We start from the raw sequence: 22,183 nt of genomic DNA on the forward strand, positions 1-22,183 counted from the left end.
ATCTAGTCAACCAGCCTGTTCTCAAAGTGGCCAACCAGATGTATTATAGATGACCTTTGCAAGCAACCAAAGCAGCTTCATTGAAAAGTAGACACACACATCTATGCAGAAGTAGTAATACTGAAACCATTGCTATTTGGCTTAAGTTCTAGTAATAGAACAGAAATCAAACAAATTTTTTGGTAGTTCTGAAATTATAAATTATTTACAGAATTTAACTGTTCAAATTCTAAAGTATCGTGCAGGACAAGACTTTCTAATGTAAAATTGGTAATCCTTTCAGGAGAAAATTCAGAGTAAAGCACATCTGGCAAAATTAAGAATGAGGATCACAAGGAAGAATATTCAGAGGCAGGGTGTGTTTGTTAAATGTTACTTATAACTTCCGTTTTAATTTTGATTTCCGATCAGAGAAAATACTTGTTTCATTTGGAATCCAGTATGCCAAGTAATCAGAGCAGCCAGGAATGAAATCCTGTATTTCTCCAAGGAATTTGTTCATCTCTTTAGCAGAAGGATAACCTGTGAAGTAAAGGTTTAAAAGGTACACATTTCACAATCTCAATATTGTTTTAAAAAACAGAAAGAAATGAGGCAAAACACAGAAAGAAATATTGGAAGGCCTTAAGTAGCTCAATTACAAAGCAATTTTTTTTGTTGGGGAACCCTTGTGTTTCCACTAATGGGACACAATTAGCAGCTTGAGAGAAGGTGATTTAAACAGCACAGAGGAACAGGGAAAGAGTTTTTAAAAAGCCCTCCACTAGCCCAACAATCCAATCCTACACACACCTGCTCTTAAAATAATGAAATTTTCAAAGAGAGACAGAAAATTCAGGGATAACTCTCTAGTGTCATATTCCATTTTGTCCTGATCCCCATATGGGACAGCTGCATATTCCTGCATTGCAGGGGGTTGGACTAGATGATCTGGCTGGGTCCCTTCCAAGTCTACAGTTCTATGATCTGATGTCATAACCCAAGGACAGAAATATGAAGAGAGAGATATATCATTAATTTAAATTGTGTGTATTTGCATGAATAAATGTAATATTATTTTGACTGCAGCTTTTTAAAAACTATTAAAACTGGATGAAAAGGATTGCTTCTGGATTGTAAATCCAATTCAATTTTAATATCTGAAATCAATAAGAAATTCACTTCAGCCCTTTCAGAAACTGTTGGCAAAACAGATGAAATGAAATGAATTGAACCATACTAACTAAACCCACACTTCACAGTTTAAAGGTACACTGAGATCCAGTCTTGTCACTAGAGATGGAGGTTATCTCTCTGGCATGGAGTGCCTTTCACCAGAAATGTCTGGCTTGCCAGCTATGACCACTTCTGGACAGTAATAGTGGTACCTCGGGTTAAGGACTTAATTCGTTCTGGAGGCCTGTTCTTAACCTGAAACTGTTCTTAACCTGAGGTACCACTTTAGCTAATGGGGCCTCTCGCTGCCGCTGCTCTGCCACCGCACAATTTCTATTCTCATCCTGAAAAAAAGTTCTTAACCTGAGGTACTATTTCTGGGTTAGCGGAGTCTGTAACCTGAAGAGCCTGTAACCTGAAGTGTCTGTAACCCGAGGTACCACAGTAATCTGGCTAGAGTGATGATTGGATTATTGCAATGGTTGGATTATTACAATGTGAGTTATGTGGGACCGCCCTTGCAGGAGGTTTGGGAGCTTCAGTTAGTAGAAAATCCACCCACATTACACCAATTCTAAAAAGATTAATTCTTTGCCTTTGCTCCTGGGCCCAATTCAAGATGCTGAACTTTACCTAACTAAACTGAGACCTGAGTTCCTAAAGAGGTAGCTGTCACAAAGGACTCTGGTCTCCTGCCATTTCTCTAAGCCAGGCTGTCCCATATCTCCCACCAGTTCTATTCAAATGCGCTTAAGGATGCATGCCTGTAGTGCAGTTTGTGGAGGGTGCTGGGGATTGTAGCTCTGTGAGCCATTAAGCATAGTTCTCAGAATTCTTTGGGAGAAAGAATGTCCCTTCAATTTGCTTTAAATGTATGGTGTGTACTGTGTACAGAGCCTGTGTCTCTAGGGAAACCAGGGGTTTAAATAGATTTTTAATTTATCTAACTGAGCATGATATAGTTTGCCATTCATTGATGAAGATCAGATTAAAATTTGCTGCTTTTAATCTTTGTTTTGTGTTTTATTGTATTGGCTTTATGCTGTCCTTAAAACTGAGGTCATGTGCATAATACTGTAGTGATAAATCCTAATAGTGATAAATCCTAAACTACGCTTTGTTCTTACCTATCACCATATTGCTTGCTGGATAATCTTGTAGTGGAATATATGCCATCTTCACTGTTTCTACTGTCCCTGGGATTTGATTGTCTTCACTGCAATTTCAGACAGAAATTTTGCTATTATTTACACTTTCAAAAGCCTTTTGTTTTTTACAACAATCAATATAACACCAGAGAAGTCTTTTAATTCCAGATTATTATTTTTGTTTTCCATCAGCTTGCTACTCAAGGGACAAGAATCTGTGCACTGCCCTGAAGAAAGAGATTTACAAGAGCATAAATTTTAACTTGTGCTGCTTTATATTATCTAGACCCAGACTCCAGCTATGGTTCATCAGACATTTATATTAATGAAGCAAACAGGTTGAAACTGTTAAAAGGCATCCTCTCTTCATAAATATTCTTGGAACTGTCAATTCCCTGGAATTACTTTGGTTGGAAGTCATGGGAGCTTCCATATGGGAGCTTACTACTGTGAACAGGTTGTGACTTCATATGGAACATACACTGAAAGCACATAATTTCCCCCAACAAATCCTGGGAACTGTGGTTTGTTAAGAGGGCTTTGAATTGTAGCTCTGATGTGAACTGCAGTTCCTATGAGTATTTTGGGCAGTCACATGCCAATAGATATCACTGGTGTACACAACCAGTGATATATTCTAAATGTGTTGCCAGAAACGGTTTTTTTAACTTACAGGATTTCCCCCAGAATGGGAAAATCAAGATGAAGTGGGGGAGCATACAAGCTGGCATTTTGATGCCAATAACATCTTGCAGACACAGAAAAGCAAAAAACAACAAACCTGCATTCATGAGGAGCACTATTCCAACAAACAAAACCTGTCCAGACGCATCATATGATAAAGTGGAATAAAACCAATATAACTGACTTCTAGTAGAGACTGCCCTGTATGACTTCTAGTATGCACTGCCCTGAGACCTCCAGGCAGTATATAAATTCAATAAATAAATAAAATAATAGGCCAAGGCAATGGAACAAAATGCATTAAGTAACCTGGTGTAGACATCTTTTCTGGCTGTGGGAGCTCATTTGGGCAGACTAACATTCTTTGGTTCAAATTACTTCCCTTCTGTGAGGGGAGCTAATTAATGCTTTCATATTGGGTATCCAAGCTCAACTTAGAGTAGACTCACTGATATTAATAGACTTAAGTTAATCATGTTAATTAATTCCAGTGATGATTAACTCTGGATACAACTCTGGGCATTGTTGATAAAATTACTGTTGGTGGAGTGATAATGATATTGGACATTTCCAGTAAAAAATTAAGAATTGAGAACTAGCTGTGAGAACTGACTTTAGCTAATCGACACTATCACTGAACACATGCCACCACCAGTGTATTTTAGCTACTGCATAAAACTACAGACATCCAACAATATCATCTGATACAAAATATACCTTTTATCCAACCCTCTCTTGGCCTTTGTCTCTTCTTCCACCCTGTGGCACTTTACATCAACAGGTTGACTGGGCTGTGGATATAAAAAAATGGCAGCTCTAAAGGAAGGAGGAAACTACATACCAAGTTCATGCTTTCAGCAAATTTCAGTTATTTCATTTTGGAGTACTATTCCATACTGTACATACAAATGCTGTATGTGAAAATCTAAAATAAAAAAGTTACAGACCAAAACAGATAACTAAATTAAAATCAAAATCATGTAATGTACATTCGATATTCTTCTTACCTGCAACTTCAGAGGGTTGGAAATCTGCTCCCATATAAAGCTGCCATTTTCCCCCCTAATTTCTGTCGGGATTACAAAAGGAAAAGAGAATCAGGCTTTCATTTGATGCAATGTAATGGCCATCACTTAACTAACAATGTTTGCCTTTGAAGTACTTCAAGGACCCATTTTAGTCAGGCAAAAGCACTTGAGGCAAAAGCACTTGAGGCAGGTGCTCAGCTGGGTTGGTGAGGGACCCCATGCCCACACACCCCATGCCCAAGGTTTCCAGCCCTGTCTTAAATAACAAGTTTAATATTGAAATGGGGGGGAAATACTTGTGCCCACACACCTTGCTGCAAGCAGGCAGGTAGAAGGAGGAAGTGCCCTAATGCTGTTGAGTTTTTTGTTTCAGAGTTGACACATGCCGTAAGATAAGAAGAATGAAAAACAGTGACTCTGTCTTCTAGATAATCTAAGCTCTGGTGTATTCTAGAGGAAGAGGAAAGGGGTTACAGAAATGAATATGAAACATCCAAACAATTGTTTTAATTACAGCTTTCAATTAACTCTCAAGCAGGACGAATTCCTCCAAAGATCAGCCAAGGTAGAGAGGATTTGGAGGCATCCTTAAATAGAATTAGTTTGTTTGTTGCTATTTTTTTTGCCACCACAAGGGAGTGCTGCTAGGATATTTTGCCTTGGCAGCAAAATGCCTTAGATCAGGAGTTCCCAAACTGTGGTCCATGAGCTTCATTCAGGTGTTCTGCAGCCTGTATGTGGATTTGTGGTTGGAGACGGCGCATCCAGCACATTAAATATTCATATTGAGTTTTAATTGCATTTGCATTGTTTATTTCCCACACTGTATTTAACAGTTTTCCAGTTTGAAGATAATGGAATTGAAATTGTAATACTATAAAATACATAAAACGATATAGCATCTAGCACAGGCAGCACATGACAATTGCTACAGTAATCCAGAAAAATCATTAAGTGGTCCACTAAAAGCCTCAGCAATTTTCATGTGCTAGTGGGGGGGCGGGAGAGTTTGGGAACCACAGCCTTACATCATCTCCATTCTCAGGTATATAGGCAATATAATCCACAATATATGCATATCCTCCATCCCCAAGCTATTAAATATCTGTGAGATACCTCTTGCATTTCCAATACAGAAGGATATTTTAAAGCTGATTTACATCCCAACACTTCTCCTTCCAGAAATTAAGCAGTAGAAGCAGAAGCTTCTAGTGTACAATGCCCAGACTTCAGACCATGTATGGTATTGATAAAAACTGAGCTATAAAGCCAGCTACAAAATATACCTTTTTGTGTCAGGGTGGGAAGCATCACTGCTGAACAGATAATCAGCAGCATCCTGGTTTGTGATCACTCCTCCTTCAGCAACTGCAGAAAAATGCCACAAGGGAATAATCTTTTTTCTTCAAAATATACTTACTCTTTGAAATATGGGTTTTGAAATTTGCAAACATGCATCCCTTGCATTGAACTGTTGTTGTTTACTAATTATTTATTAAACTTTTTTGAAGATGCAAATTAAAAATGAAGCCAATCAGAATCAAGGGGTGAGTTATTAGCATAACAGGCTTAAGGCAGCTTAATAACGAAACATAATGGTATTCTTAATACTTTCTCCTTTATGTTATCTTTACAGGAATTTCTTTACAGGGCGTTTCTTGACAGAGTCCAAGGTGAAGAGATAACTCAAAAGGTTCATAGCTTATATTGAGGGTTGCAGGGCCGACATTATTCTTTGCACTGGTATAGTCTCTCTTGCCTCCTTGCTAGGAGGGGAGATAACTCGGTTGCAACAGGGGAAAAAAATAATAATAATGGAAGAGGATTGGAAGAAGTTCAAAGAATACCTGCAAAAACATTGTAAAATGTTTGAATGTTAAAATGATGTTTGGATACAAAAATAACATGGCATTAGGAAATTGGCAAAAAGAAATATGCAAAAATGATGTGGAAAAGAAGGGGTAAGACCAGAGTATTATTATGTGGTGATTAAATAAATGATACAAGGGACTAAGTTATAATGAACATGCGATAACAGTGTTTAAAAGAGAAGGAAAGTAAATGCATAATAGGTTGAAATGTACAATATTGAACAAGATTGGAAAAAGGGTAGGAAATTGCTAAAATCGATTGTGTAAAGGAGAACACAGAAAAGGGAGATGTGAGGAAGTCAGGAAAGATGGTAATAGAAATAGTAAATGCAAGTAATAATTTTTTCTTTTTCTTTTATGTTGTGTTGTTTTTGACTTTGTATGTCTTTGATTCCTGTTTTGATTGTTGTTTTTGGTGTATTTTTTCTGATTTTTATTTGTTATGAAAAACTTCAATAAATATTTATTAAAAAAAGAAAAAAAAATGATCTGCCATGCTTTTTTGGCCTCCTGCCTCCATCGATTCATCTCTGACCGATCATAGACTTAGGGGACTCAGTCCCTTGGGCAGCAAAAGCCAACCACCCCTATTTTTTCTATACCAATAGATAGAAAGAAAGATAGATAAATGTTTGCTGTGCTGGAGCTCTCCGTCCCTTCAAAGCTAGCTGCTCCCACCAACCCCTCTCGATCCCATTTCCCATAGAAGCCAAAATAAAATATTTGAGGGAGCTTCCCCCTCCCCGCAAAAAGTATTTGGGCATTGTCATTTCAAATGATGTGAGTGCTCTGTGACATCGGATTGATTTTGCAAGTCAGGGCTTTCTTGCCCCCCCCCCACACAAAAAACCATTTTATTCAGTTTGGCACCCCTGCCTATTCCCTGCCCTCAGTGAAAACACAGAGTATGACTTTCACCCTCAACCTTCTCCTCAGGCTGAGGGATATAAAATCTCCCCTTTTCCTTCCTCAGAGTGTCGTGATTTCCCCTCACCCCAAAGGCCTTGGAGCTCATGGCTGACGCTTTGAGAAAACCAAGCGCTGCAGCCCCTGAACATCCTGATGTGAGGTAAAGGGTGGTCCTTACAGGCCTCCACTTTCCCGCCTTTTTTTTTTGATACAGTGAAACCAAAATCCTGCAGAGCGAAGGAGGGAGGAATATGTCTCCACCCTCTTTCCACAACTACATTTGACCAATATGTGCACTCGTTTTCCACAGTGTAATGAACACAAACGAGAGAAAACCCACAAAAAATATTGCATTTTTCCTCACAAGAGTTCTTGGCGTTTTGCACACAGAGGGTGTCCCAGGCAGTCTCTCCCCCACCCCAATATAGGCTATTTCGATGCTACTGACTTTCCAGCATTCCTGTCAGAATTCAAATCTACCAATTAATCGTGAACAAGGCCAAATCTAGGGTTTGAAGGCCTGTGCGCAAAGTCTCCATTGCTAGGCCCCTACCCTGTTGGTGGGCCTTGCTGGCACAGGTTGCAATAGTGTGAAAGAGGATTTCTGATATATTTTGGCTGCCAGTGCCCGTCTTGGTAGCATAAAGGGCAATAAAACGGGAAGCCTACTTGAAAACATCTTACAAATGGGGTCATGGTGAAATTAGGGACTTGATTTTCCACCGACAGTTATGTACATCTATCACAATAAGGGATGGATGAATCTGCCAGTTTCCCCAGTTTCTCATTTTTCCAATCTTACATTCAATTTTCCACATTTTTGCAGGAAATGTTTTAGGTTTTTTTATTTAAAAAAATCCTTATAGAAATTGATCAGCATTTTTGTGTGACTTTCTCCTTAAAAATAGCACCCTTCAACCCCAGCTAGCCCTGCAGTAGGGTAGTGTAATGAGTGCAAAACCTGTGTAAGCCAGATAATAATGGTCTACAGACACAAACATTTACCCTTTATTAAGACTATTATTTGAACTTTATTCAAGAGCCCAGCAGCACACTGTGAAATTGATATGAGTATTCTTTTTATTGGATTTCATCAAACAAATACAAAAGGACACACCAAAACATTTTTGTTGGGGAACAAGTTTTATCCCAGAGTTATTACTTATTAACCTTTGCTTCTGCTCATTGCCATTTCGAAGCTGAATATTTTTCTAATAAATATACATGTGGACAAATTTGTACATGTGCTAAACTTGTGCTACATTGTGAACTTGAGAGGGTTTTTTAAAAAAATAATAATAATAATTTTAATTTATTGCCTTTCAGGGGAAAAAAATATAATTAATCTCTCCTTACAAGTTTACAATTAGGAGTGGTTAGTGTAAGAATGCCGTAGGCCTCAACTGCGATGCCACTTTTAGGGACCTAGGTGGGATCCTGCTAACTTTTCAGGCATGGCAGGGCTGTGTAGCAGAATTGAAGCTGGACCACAGGAAGGGTCAGGATAGCTACCAGAGCAGGTCCCAATGATAGGGCCAGAGTTAAGTCCCAAAAGAAGTCCAGGGGCACCTGCTGTCCCCTTTCATTGACAATGGGATCTTAGCACCGGATCATGTGAGTTGTCTGTATCTAAATAGCTCAGGGTGAAAGAGATCTATTTTACACATAGTGCTCCTTCTCACCCTGGCTCTATAAGTGAAAAGCAACAAGTCTCAGGGGCTCACTGTTTTGTCCTGCGTCGTTCAGACATGGACAAAGGTATGGGTAGAGTTTCTCTGCAAAATTGTCCATGAAAGTGTAGATGTGAGACATATTGTCTGCATTATAAAAGGATACCTGACCACCCTCATAATCCAAGAACACCCCAATTCTAGAGGGAATTTTGGAGAGGGCCAGAGGTTTTGATTCCATGTCTATAGCTTTAAACTCATTCTTATTCCTTAGCTTTATAAGCCAGTGCCCCTCTTTGGGGGACAGTGGGTAGTTCCCTTTACGGTTAATGCTCTCTCTCACAACCCCCAAGGTCCATTTGGTCTTGTTCCATGTCTCCACTTCCCAGTAGTGTCTCCCAGTGGTGAACCCTTCAGACGCCAGGACAGAAACGCTGCAGTCAAATCTCTCTGGAACGTCCGGCAAAACTAGCTTTGTGTCAGTATGTCTCACGCAGGTCATCCTGTCGGAGAGAACCAAGTTTGGATGTGCGGTTTTGGGGTCCAGAGTCAGGAAGGAAATGTCTGGTGGGATCAAGAAAAACATGACTATTGTAGCATTGGAGACATTTAAGGACAATTGTAAAAGTGTAAATACACCCAATAAATAAGACCCGACTGTCAGAATGTGTTATGCAAAAAAATTGATTCCTCAATATATGATGTTCTCTTTAATGCACCAGCTAAGGTCTTAATTCAACAGCTTTGCTGAAGCTAAGCAAGTCTGGGTTTGGTGAATGTTGAGTTTGGAAACCACTAATAATTCTGTTAAGGCTGTCTTAAGTTCCATAGTGGAAGAAAAATGAGATATAAATACATGGAAAAACATTGAGAAAACTTTTTTCTAGATGTAAAGATATGCAAGTTATTCATGAAAACCTGCATTCCCTGTCCCAACAAAAAAGTAATATAATGTCATTTTAAATTTTGCCACTTTCATTTTAAAGTTTGCAGTCCAAATGCCACTTAACTCACTAATGCTGAACGGCGGTATCTTCAGCTACAGCACCTTTTAGTGTCTATTTATAGACTGTAGGCATTGAGTAACTATATATCTCCAATATTGCTAAAGGAAATAGTTGGATATTTGTGTAATGGTTCAGAAACTTGTTGATGAATGAATAGAGCATTCCATTCACCTCTATTCACTGAAAAGTTGCTTCAGCATCTATATGTAGTGATGAAGCAGAGATTTAAAATGGAGATTAATTCAGCAAAAAATGATGTTCCATGTATACTGGACTCCACAACACTTTTAGAGAAAGGAATTTGCTAGTTCAGGCAGATGCTGGTGATGTAACACTGAAAGCACCTCTTTGAGGTACCGTATTTTTCGCTCTATAAGACGCACCAGACCACAAGACTCATCTAGTTTTTGGAGGAGGAAAAGAAGGGGGGGGGATTCTGGCTTCTGGGATAGCTGCACAGCCTGCATTCGCTTCATAAGACGCACACACGTTTCCCCTTACTTTTTAGGAGGGAAAAAGTGAGTCTTATAGAGCAAAAAATACGGTATCTTCTTTTAGGTTAGAAATTATTGTTCATGTTAACTTTGTTTTGAAGAAACTGATTGGTAGATGTTTGCACTCTCTTAAATTATATTCCTGTGTTGTGGGGGGACTAACAGGAGACAACAACAAATGATCTTGCAAGCCCTTATTGTGGTGAGAAAGAGGAATTAGAACACTTATGTGAAGCTCAGTGACTACCTGTCTTTTCTCTTAAACCATTTTACAGCACGGTCCTATACAAATTTATGGTGCCTTTCCTGCCTTTGACCACAATGCAGTGCCAAATTTTCTAATGCCTTGCTGCATTAGAATTACTCAGAAGTTAGTTCAGTGGGGCTTACTCCCATGTGTGTACAGAGCTGCAGCTTTTGTTTGATTTAAAGATGAGTGAGTGGTACAGGACACAGCTTTACCTGGGCTGAGGATGGATTTCATTTCCTTCCATACGGCATAATGTATGGGCCCTTTGTAGTCCCCTGCATTCAGAGTTCCGATCACCAGTTCACCCAGAGATGAATTTTCTGTTTTCTGTTCCATCCTGCACAAATCATGAATTCACATTCCAGTTAGCAGGAAGCGATACTGCCTGAAAAAAAGGTTCTATAAACAACCACTGTAGTGGTTCATATATCAAAACAAATCTTCATTGCTTAGCCAAAGGCCATCAAAGCATTCAAAAGTATAATGACAATGTGGGATGCACTGTTCAAAATATACTTAAAACATGTTTGTATAAGATAATGCATTACTATATTCAGTATTGTTGACAGTGATTAAAAACTGTAAGAGGCATTGCAGAAATGGCTACAGTAGGACCCTATAAATGAATAAAAATAACAATAACAATAATGGTGCCGCAGTAGTTGGAGCAAGGGAGGAATGGAAAGATAATTTTTCAGCAGCATGTACTAGTATGCTTCATGTTCACATTAAGCCATAATTTGCCTTAAGATACATTTGTGACCAATTAAAATATAAGTTCACTATGTTTCTCATATTCCGAATATTAAATTCAGTTCTCCACATTTCTATAGCAATTTAATATTCTGTCCATCCCCCTGCCCCCTAAAAAAGTTCTTTAAAATTTGCCAGCATTTTTGGGTGCATTTCTCCTACTAAGCACACATTTGTATGGAGTTTTGACAAATGTACATATTTTTGCAATTACTGTAATGGCCCCTAATATAATGCTATTTTGCATGTTATTTTAACTAAAATGTACGTTTAATTTGGATGCAGAACTGCACTGAAAAATTCAGAGTAGTGCAAATTTTGACGGCTAGCTGTGTTTCAGTTCAGAAACTGTTTCATAAAATGTGAAATACTGAGGTAGTTTCTCCTCAAAATGCAAACAAAATCAAATTTCTCTTCCATCCCTACACTCTGACATATGCCAGCAGAAGAGAAGAGCACACGAGCCCAAGTCTCGTACTACCTCATTCCTGTAATATTAAATTATTCTACAGGCAACTCTCAACTTATGTGAGGCTTACGTTCCGGAGATAGCACACAATGCAAAAATTGAGTGTAGTCAAAAGACATTAGGTGCAATGGTGGGGGAAATTGCCAAAGGTTCCCCCCCCCCCCAAAAAAATCACCCACTTTCTACCCACTATGTGTTTCTGTGCCTGGAACCCAAGCCTCAATGTTCAAAAGTTAAATAGGTGTAAGTTATGAGTTACCTGTATAGTGTTATGTCTGAACCAGGCCCTACTCTTCTGTAATATGAAAGATGAAATATAGCCCTTAATTACATATGGTGAAACTTACAATATTTAGTCCTATTTAGCTATTTAGCATCCATGCAAGATACCAAGAACCAAGGTATCAAGAATGCATAGCCTGGTCCCATGGAGAACATCCTGCCACTGGAATATATGCCAACTTTCAAGGTCATGGCTAGTATACTCATTCCTGCTACCCACCCCATCACATTCACATTTGGTACCCACACCTGAATAAGGCTTGTCCCCTGACTGATTAAAGAAAGCCTGCCTTACTGTTTCGATAACACTTGCTCACAGACTTACACTTACTTTTCCATGAAAGCTTTTATTCCCTGTCAGAGGAAAGGAGAGAGAGGGAAAAAAGCAGTTATTTACTAATGGTCTTTGGGACACACTTTCAGCATATGTGGAACCTAGCAAACCCAAACAGGACAGGTGGTTCATTGCGCCGGAAACTAATCGATGCCCCTCACAGCCTGCCTGTCTCCTCTTCCAGAAGGTGTTTCTTTTCTCACAGATGTTCAAGGTGATCTAAAAAGTTGTTTTCACCAAATCTCTTTGCGAGGCTATAAAAACATATTGTTGCTGTATCCCACATTCCCTTCTTCTATTTTCAGCTTCCATTACTAAAGGGGCAAAACAACTCTATGTGGGGACAGGGAGGAAGGAAAGCAGTAGATTAACTGCTGCATCCTAAATCCTACCAGCCAACTAGCGTGAATTTCCTCCTAAATCTTTGCTATATCAGCTCCAGGCTAGCATAGGTATTAAGGCCTGAGTATCAAAGCCTTCTGGCAGCAGGCATTGTGGAGTAGTGAATTGGCACACAACACACACACACACACACACACACACACTCAAGGCCACTGCTCACCTCACTATTAGCTTGGCTGACTGGCTTCCTGCCTCACCTCCATGTAAGAGGGCCCAAATACGATTTGTGCTTTAGCTCATAGAAATTTAGGGCTTCTTCCTGTGCCACAAATTGCTGGACATTTTGCATCTCCCTGGTCAGGACCTTCAGAGCTCAAGTGATGCAGTCAAGGGGAAACACAGGGTAATGCAACTCAGAGCATCATTTCCTGGAGCTGGAAAACTCCCTTTTTTCATTAACATATCCCTTATTACTATGGGCTGTTTCCTTATACTAAGCACACAGTGACTGGGCTAGAAATCTCTGAAATAACCCATGGACAATAACCCAAACAATGCTGTACAGTTAGGTCCAAATTCCTTACTTTCAGGAAGCCAGCAGAATTCTGCTGGTACAGACGGGCCTGGATGCAGACCAGGGTATCCTTAGCGCTCTGTGTTTGGTCTTGGAGTTTGTTTAGATTTGCCTCCATTTCTTGGAGGAGAATTTCACCCTCTTCTTTCAACTGATTGATGTACATTTTCTCCTTGCCATGAAGAAACTGGTGCAGTTTTAGAAATTCCAAGGAAATGTGGTACTGAAATTGCAATCTGTTCTCCTGGAAAAAAATAATTTATCAGACAAAGCAAAGGGTACTCTAGTAGCTGATATAAGTATTTTTATAAATAAGTAAGATCTTCTCTTTTTTTGAAAACTGTTGTCTATTACTGCTTTGTAATATTTCAGTGACCCTTTCGCAGTATTAAGACCCCATCTGGAAGCACACAATTATTAAAATAGCAACATTATTGTTGGGGGGGATTCTCTAGATTTTCTTTTCCTCTTTAATAATAGGCAATCAAGAGCAAATTCGAAGTGCATCGAGTTACAACTCCAGACAAGCTTACTTTTATATCAGGGGTTTGCAGACTTCAGGCGTGTCCAATTTATTTTATTTATTTATTACTAAAATCACATGATCTGTCAACCAGACCTTGTGCAATTAAAGAACAAGGTATCTCTGAGTACATCCTGATATTAGAATTTGTTTTCAGTACCAGAACTGAACAGAGCTCAGTTAGCTTGGGCTAAGTTAGCTTGGGCTAGATTAAAACATAGTTGGGGCCTTTCCCCTCCACTGGGTTTCAAATGGCATTTGCACATCATTGATAATTATAATAATGATGATGGTGATAATTTCATTACATATTGTTAAGTGCCTCAGTATGGCTGGATGTGTTTCTAAGTAGCCTGGTGTCTGTTGACACCATTGGATGGAGAGAAGTTGCAGGCGTCTTGATATTGTTCAAATAAGATTGAAGCTACTTTGGGGGGAAATGCATCAAAACACAAAACTTCTCAAGAAACTACGGAACAGATGTGGATTGTGACTAACAGCATGTGTACATGGTTTCACAAACCAGTGGTGGGAGCACATTGGGTTCAGAGTAAACTGAAGTATGTGCACAGCATTCTAGTTAGTTAGTTAGTTAGCTTCCTTCATTCGATTGATTTAATGTAGGTATGGAAAACACTAGTGACAGGGAGCAGCCGCCGAGACCATATAACACCGGTCTTGAAAGACCTACATTGGCTCCCAGTACGTTTCCGAGCACAGTTCAAAGTGCTGGTGCTGACCTTTAAAGCCCTAAACGGCCTCGGTCCAGTATACCTGAAGGAGCGTCTCCACCCCCATCATTCTACCCGGACACTGAGGTCCAGCACCGAGGGCCTTATGGCGGTTCCCTCACTGCAAGAAGCCAAGTTACAGGGAACCAGGCAGAGGGCCTTCTCAGTAGTGGCACCCTCCCTGTGGAACGCCCTCCCACCAGATGTCAAAGAGAACAACAACTACCAGACTTTTAGAAGACATCTGAAGGCAGCCCTGTTTAGGGAAGCTTTTAATGTTTGATGTATTACAGTATTTTTTGGAAGCCGCCCAGAGTGGCTGGGGAAGCCCAGACAGATGGGTGGGGTATAAATAAATTATTATTATTATTATTATTATTATTATTATTATTATTATCCAGTTTAAAGTGGATTCAGTGCATTCCATGTGTGCCTGTTTTTCACACAATGTTATCCTCATCCAAGGGGCAGCCTATACTTTCCCTAATTATAATTTGAATTTTCCTGAACTATGGATTAAGCAGTGAAGCGGTGGGGTGGAATCTAATATAAAATCTCGTGTTACCCAATTGTGGGTGTACGGCAGTTCACTTTGCGGATGGATGGCCAAGTGGGGCATTTTTTACATGTATGAGATTTTTCTTGGTTGGTCCCATCTATTTCCACAAACCATTATGTCCAATGGTGAGGCACTCCTTAATGGCCTACTACTGGCGTGGCTAGGCTCACATGTACATTTTAAAAATTGCATAGCCTCCAACATTTCTCCGATGAAAATAGGTACGTCCCATTCCATAATGATCATTTTACTATTTATACATCATACATCTTACTGGGTTGCCCCAGCCACTCTAGGTGGCTTTCAACATATAATAAAACAAAATAAAACATTAACCATTAAAACAAAACAAAACAAAAAAAACCCTTCCCTATACAGTATTGCCTTCAGACAGCTCCATACCCTCCAACATTTCTCCAGTGAAAATAGGGACATCCTAAGGAAAAGCGGGACATTTCATGATCAAATCAGATACCGGGACAGCTTCTCTAAATCAAGGATGCCCCTGTTAAAATAGGGACACGGAGGATCTGAAATTGTTTGCCTCTTTTGTGCAAGTCTGGTATATCTGATGACGTGTACCTCAGAAATAAAAAATAGGTCATGCACAGGTAAACAAATACATGAAGGCATGCCCACTATGGTCCTCAGGCTTCCAGAACTCTGGGAGGGTTGGGAAGTGTTAACTGAAAGGAGAAGTCGGAAACTCATAATGCAAACACACCTCATTAAACACCACCCACAAGTGTGGATGGGAAAGCATTCAAACAGAAATCAATTGAAAGAGCTCGTGTGTGGACAAACATGCACCAAAGCTACAAGGAAAAAATCGGATCTGTGAGACCCACGTGTGCATTAACATTCTGGTGTATAGACAAAGTAATTTCACCGCTGCTATTCTTAAACACAAATTAATGCTACTCACTTTATGACTAGAAATCTTCTCCTCCTGAGCATTTTTCAACATCTCGAGTTTCATCATGATGGACCTCAGCTGCATTCTCATCATGAGCAGTTTTTCCTGGAGGGGGATAGGAATAATTCTATAATCCACAGAATAATTCTATAATTATAAAAAAATAATTCAGTCATTCTATATCCAAGGAAGGTGATCAGTCCCATTTAAGTTTGCTAGCCGCATTACCAGAGTTGCATGAAACTTTTCCATGGTGGTCACTGTATTTCACATCTTTCACAAGCATATTACTATATAGATAGGCACAGTGCTTTTTTTCTTTAAAAATGTTTAGGGGTACTCTCTTTTTCCTACTCATATTGAAATAAAAAGGTAAAGGTACCCCTGACCCTCAATGAGGCCAAACTTAGATTCACAAAATGTTTAGAGGTATGTGTACCCCTGTGTACCCCCCAGAAAAAAAAGCACTGGATAGGCATATACTGTAAATATTTGCTTCCTATAACTCTCTGCAACATGCAAGGAGTCCATGACAGAGAGGCAGACATTCCTTGGCAGATGAGTTAATCTGGAAAAGTGTTACTTTTAGTACAGCTAGAAATTTAGAAAATCACTGGCAGAATGCAAGCTGTTATGTTGGCACCATCTGTGTTCTTTTTGAGCTGTGCCAATCAGGAAGTATCTTTGCTTCATGGCTGAGATTCTTTGATGTAATAGTAATGCCATCTGCAACTAAAACCACTTAAATCGCAATACTAAGTAAGCCAACTTCCAAGTACTGTAAATATATGCACAGGATTGGGCAAGACCTGCATTTCCCGTTTTCATGCACTAGAGGGCAGCTTTAACTCACATGTCATCCATTCACCCCCGCAGAAAAAATTGAACTGAAGTCCTAGAAAGTCCTAGAACCACAGGGAGGGGAAGAATCATAGGAAGGGACCACAAGGGCCATCTAGTCCAACCCCTTAACGCAGGAATATTTTCCCCCAACGTGGGAACTCGAACCCTCAACTTCTTCAAGTGTTGTGATAAAGTTCTACAACCCAAAATGGTGTAAAAATATGTGCATATATGGGGAAAGCATACACAAAATTTAGTCAAAATAACATACAAAAATGCATGGTATTAAAGAAAATTGGTTGCAAAAATACATATACTAGACAAAAAATGTGTGTATCCGGAGAAATGTGCACTAAAATGCTGACGAATATTCATTGCAAACTGATGCAGATATATGGCAAACTAAATTTGCAACTGGAATAATCATATTTGACAGATTCATCCACATATAAAAAAAAGAGGAGAAATTCTTTTTAGAAATATTTTAAAATAGAAAAAAAAAATATGTTTTCTGACACAGATGCTGTTTTGCTCATCATCAGGGTGACATGGGTGTTACCCAACATGTGTTTGTGATACTCCACACTATTCTCCACAGGGCAGCCACAGTTGCAGTTGATACATCATCATGAGTGGCAATAGGCTGTCCTGGGTACATGGAATTTTCCTTCTGCACAAAATGCAACCATGGGAAAAGCAGTCCATGAAGCAACTACGGTAATCTGTGCCACTTATGTGTGATAAAGCTAATTGTTTGTTTGTTTTGTAAGGCTCTAAGCTGCATCCAGTTAGCAGAAAAGTCTATTTGAGCTAGAGGCCTGAATGGAAACATTTTAAAATGTTTGTACAGGATCATCTCCATCCATCGTTAAAACATTATCCAACCAGCCAGGAGGTTGTGGGTGCAGGGAGCAGGTGGCCCAAAAGCTGGATCTTTTGAGCTGGGCCCCCAATTTCCTGACGCTTCCACCTTAAAAAACAAAGCAAAAACTTTTAAAACAATGCTTATAGGGGAGCTGAGCATGCTGCAAAGCAAGGTGCTGGTGGGACCTCAACCACCCATCTTCATTTCCCCAGAGGAACACTATACATTCATGAAAATTTGTGTCACAGGTAGGTACTTTTAAGTCCTTAGCAACGCCCAGCTAGCTTTAAAACATATATACACACCTTTGATTTCAATGGACCTGATAAGTAGGTACTTAGGTGTTTCCCTTTGAAACCAGCATAGTTTTAAAAAGCTTGGGTTGTATTTAGCTAAGGGCTTGTCCACACTTACCTTTCCTCCACTCTTTCCAGGTAGGGGCGCATCCACTTTAAAACTCAGTGTTGAGCACCTCTTCTTCTTCTTCTTTTGTTCCTGAGATTTCCCCTCAAAAACCCGCTCATTAAAGCTGAATCAGAGCAAATGGCAACCTGCAGAAATCCTAAATTGCCATTTGCTCCAACTGAGCACCAAAGCGCAGTTTTTCGCTGGGAAATCTGGGGCGAAAATAAAACACTTGACACAGAGCTTTAAAGCACAGAACAGTGCCTGGGGCAAAAAGGTAAGTACAAATCAGCCCAGAGCCCTACTCCGAGTTGACCCACTGAAATTGAGAAATCCAAGTTAGTAGTGTCCATTAACTCCAGTGGACCTGCTCTGAGTAGGACTAGCATTGAATACTGCCACTTGAGTTTGGCTGGATCATTTCCCATGTTTTGATCCGGCCTTGGTAAGATGGTTACCGTATAAATCTGGACAGCATCTGGGATAAGGAGAAACTGGGTGCTTTGCTCTTTGGGCTGTTGAGTTTCTCGGCAGCTGAAGCAGGCTAGCTTTTCTTGCGGCTTCCAGTAGAGGGTGTATGGCTCGCTGTGTTCTATGCACTTCTGTTGCTGGCACCCTACATGAAAGGTCTTAATCCTTTCCGCCATTTTCTCCAGTGTTTTGTTTGCTATGAACTTTCGCTCTGGAACGCTCGCGTGGCATTGTGGACAGAAGACTCCCTTTTTCCCCCATACTGCCTCTAGACAATTTTTGCAGAAGTTATGGCCGCAGGGCAGAATGACAGGCTCCTTAAACAGCTCTAGACATATAGCACAGGATAACTCCTTGGTGAAATCATCTGCATGTATCTCCCAAGAGGTTTCAGAAGAACTGGCGCCGGCAGGTTGGGCTTCTTTTTCAGTTGTAGTAAATGAGGTAGTTGAAGGGTTTTTGCTTGCGGGTGCGGACATTATAGCAGAAAGATATGCCCTAAGGCAGCAGTCAAGATAGGGCCATCCTGTCAGATGAAAAAGGAGTTAAATGAGCTTATCATAAAGCATAATAACCAAGGCTGGGCGGCAGTTATGTGAGGACATCCTGCATTGTGGCAAAACTCTACTCGATGTGAGACCTTTCAGTAGTCTTCCCTCCAAGGGCAATATCATTGCTATTTGTACGTTTCTGAGAACAATTCAAAGTCTTGGGGCTGACCTTTAAAGCTCTAAACAGCCTCGGTCCTGTATACCTGAAGAAGCGTCTCCACCCCCATCGTTCAGCCTGGACACTGAGATCCAGCACCGAGGGCCTTCTGGCGGTTCCCTCATTGCGAGAAGTGAGGTTACAGGGAACAAGCCAGAGGGCCTTTTGGGTAGTGGCGCCCACCCTGTGGAACGCCCTCCCTTCAGATGTGAAGGAAATAAGCAGCTATCTTCTCTTTAAAAGACATCTGAAGGCAGCCCTGTTTAGGGAAGTTTTTAATATTTAATGCTGTATTGTTTTTAACACTTGATTGGAAGCCGCCCAGAGTGGCTGGGGAAACTCAGCCAGATGGGTGGGGTATAAATAATAAATAATAAATTATTATTATTATTATTATTATTATTATTATTATTATTATTTAGTTTGCCATGTGTTACCCAGTTAACTCCAAGTGACTTAAAGCAAAAGGAACAAGACAACTCCTATAGCAGCCACAGGAAGCTTTGGGGCATAGTAATAACAAACCGTATTGTCTTAGTCAATCAAAAGCCTGGGGGGAAATATAAGTCTTTAAATGATGCTGAAAAGATGTCACGAAAGGTACCAGGCACATAGCACCAATAGGGAGTCACAACTGAAAAGACCCTCTTCCTTGTCACCAGTATCCAAGCCTCCCTCAGAGGGGGTCCCTGGAGAAGAACCTCAGAGGAAGGTCTAAGGCAGGCATAAGCAAACTCGGCCCTCCAGATGTTTTATTTTTTTTATAATAATTTTTATTAGTTTTCCAACACAAATTAAAAACAAAACAGCTCACAAAACATAGACAAACAAAACATATAAACATGTATAATTTCAAAATCTCTTTTTCATAAACCTAACTTCCCAGACTTCCCCTTACCTCCCCTTTTCTGCATCCCTGTTTTAAAATTCCTTCAGCAACCCCTCACTTCAGTTAACTAATTACTTATTTTCTTTTTTTACCCTCTTCTCTTACTTAATCAATTACAGCTGTAATTTTATTTTTTCCTTTCCCTTGACATTTTAGCACTCATTAATTTTACAACAATTCTTAAGATATACTTTAAATTTCTTCCAATCTTCTTCCACCGTCTCTTTTCCTTGGTCACGGATTCTGCCAGTCATCTCCGCCAGTCCCATGTAGTCAATCACCTTCGTCTGTCACGAAGGCCCTCCAGATGTTTTGAGACTACAGTTCCCATCATCCCTGACCACTGGTCTTGTTAACTATGGATGATGGGAATTGTAGTCCCAAAACATCTGGAGGACCGAGTTTGCCTATGCCTGGTCAAAGGGTCCAGGTAGGTTTGTATCAGGAGAGATGTTCTAGAAGATACTGGGGTCCTGAGCCGTAAAGAGCTTTCAAGGTCAAAAACAGCAGTTTTAATGGGGCTCGGAAGCATATGGGGAACCAGTGTAGTGTTCACCTTGAGCCTGGTAACGGTCACCGCTAATGCTGCCAGGCAAGTGTGGGGCACAGAGGGTTCGTGGGGCTGCGATGCGCCACCTGCCTGCCTGCCCACGCAGGGGGAAGTCCAGCTGGCAAGTCAATGCAGCCTTTGGTGGGTGCATCCCTCCAACGCTGGGTGGGCGGCCATTCGGCGAGTGGTTCAGGAGCACTGTGGCAAGACCAGGCTGGGCTCTAGGGCCCAGAAGGAGGTCATCGTCTGGGCAGCCCAGGACATCCATCCACATTGCCCAGGCTTGTGGTTTGATTTCACCCTGGAGGCACACTCCATTACCTCTCAAGACAGGTGCCAGCAATAAGGTTACTGCTGCTGGGATGAATATAGCCTCTTCACACAAGGCGTATGGTTAACTCAATACATACACAGAATCGCCAGGAATTCTGTGTTGTTTGGGGAAAATAAAGCTTTTGTCAGTACCAACCTTCTATCTTTCCACACCAAAACCACTTTCCTGCTCTGGATCTCCCTTTCAAAATTACTGACAGATTGAGAGTGGCATTCTATATTAAAATAGCTTCCCATTGCCATCATTTTTCTAAGCGATTTATTCCCAACTCACCTATTTCCCAGAAACAATGCGTTTCAAGGAGCTATTGTTTCTCTTCCACCCTATCTCATTAGACAGCTTTGCCATCCTGGCTGATAACTGCCACTCACCAACTGTTTTCCTCTTCCAGAAGATTCCATCTGTGTTCCAGTGAAATTATTTGCTCTCAGATCCAGCCACCAGGCTCTGCAGATGAGATCAAAGCTTAACTTCCATCAAAACAGGCCTGTTTTTATTATTTCCTCACCGTTGCTGTCCAATTCCTTTATGCTGTATAACCAGAAATATCTCTCACATGGTATCCATAGTCAATAATTACTGATGTATGCTTCTCCATGGTCAATAATTACTGATGTATGCAGAAAAAAATCCACTTTTGCCTTGCATGTGATAAGGTGTTTGAAAAACATATTTATAAACTTGGTAAAATCAGTTGTTTACTATCAGTTTGATTCCTTCTCCACTCTGGAACTGTAGATGTTGGCCCAGAATATGCTTTTGTGGGTTATATGGTGTGTTAAAATGAGTCTTATGACACCTTAAAGGCTAACACATTTATTATGGTATAACATTACATGGTCTACAGTCTAGTTCATCAGATGATTCTGAGTAATAGGCGTATATATACACAAGCACACAGCAATTTCACATTGCAGTCTTCCTTTGATGTTCCTTTGTCCTAGGGTGGCTACATTTAGATCATATAGTGTCTCCTGGAAGGTAGACATGTTCCCCTACTTGCTTTTGAACACTGCCATTTCTGATTTTAGATTTGTGATCTTTCACAGAAGGAATGGTCTGTCATGAACAACTCAGAAGGGCATATAGCTTCTTGCTTGGGGTGTGTTTAGAAACCTGTGTCTGGAATTCAGCCTATTGCAAAAGGTAAAAATCCCATCCATTGCCCATCCCACATTTGCCCCTTCAGGACGATCAAAGTGTTTCTGATTGTCCTGCCTTCTTCTGGAAGAAGAGTTAATCCAGGGGTCAGCAACCTAAGGCCCGTGGGCCACAAGTGGCCCACGAGCCACCCCCAAACCAAGCGGCCTGCTTGGCTAAAGTGGCGCAACACAGCACAGCGACTTGCTTCCGCGGCACCGGAAATTGTGTTTGTGTGTGTGCCGGAAATCACATCTGTGCAGATGCAGATAATCGCAG

At 40.5% G+C, this 22,183-nt stretch overlaps 2 protein-coding genes across 6 annotated transcripts; both read right to left on the reverse strand.

Annotated features, from left to right (window-relative positions):
* Nucleotides 1-359: 359 nt before the first annotated feature.
* Nucleotides 360-7,718, reverse strand: TERB2 (telomere repeat binding bouquet formation protein 2). Of its 5 annotated transcripts, none has more exons than XM_081839329.1 (7): nucleotides 7,598-7,718; nucleotides 5,302-5,383; nucleotides 4,326-4,465; nucleotides 3,995-4,056; nucleotides 3,705-3,778; nucleotides 2,283-2,371; nucleotides 360-522 (listed from the first exon to the last, which is right to left on the reverse strand). In XM_081839329.1, exons 1-7 carry the CDS (start codon nucleotides 7,611-7,613, stop codon nucleotides 377-379), a joined length of 609 nt encoding a protein of 202 aa, XP_081695455.1. In that variant the 5' UTR covers nucleotides 7,614-7,718; the 3' UTR covers nucleotides 360-376. The 5 variants fall into 5 exon arrangements, with proteins under 5 accessions (XP_081695455.1, XP_081695456.1, XP_081695454.1 ...); XM_081839330.1 differs by lacking the exon at nucleotides 7,598-7,718 and adding an exon at nucleotides 7,465-7,489; XM_081839328.1 differs by lacking the exon at nucleotides 7,598-7,718 and adding an exon at nucleotides 6,881-7,083.
* A 139-nt stretch (nucleotides 7,719-7,857) lies between these two features.
* Nucleotides 7,858-21,164, reverse strand: TRIM69 (tripartite motif containing 69). The gene is made up of 7 exons (XM_081839074.1): nucleotides 21,038-21,164; nucleotides 18,271-18,809; nucleotides 15,709-15,804; nucleotides 12,981-13,214; nucleotides 12,052-12,074; nucleotides 10,429-10,553; nucleotides 7,858-9,029 (listed from the first exon to the last, which is right to left on the reverse strand). Exons 2-7 carry the CDS (start codon nucleotides 18,760-18,762, stop codon nucleotides 8,485-8,487), a joined length of 1,515 nt encoding a protein of 504 aa, XP_081695200.1. The 5' UTR covers nucleotides 18,763-18,809; nucleotides 21,038-21,164; the 3' UTR covers nucleotides 7,858-8,484.
* Nucleotides 21,165-22,183: the final 1,019 nt, after the last annotated feature.

Source organism: Podarcis erhardii (assembly GCF_964252035.2).
Source record: "Podarcis erhardii genome assembly, chromosome: 14".
Taxonomy (NCBI): Eukaryota; Metazoa; Chordata; class Lepidosauria; order Squamata; family Lacertidae; genus Podarcis; species Podarcis erhardii.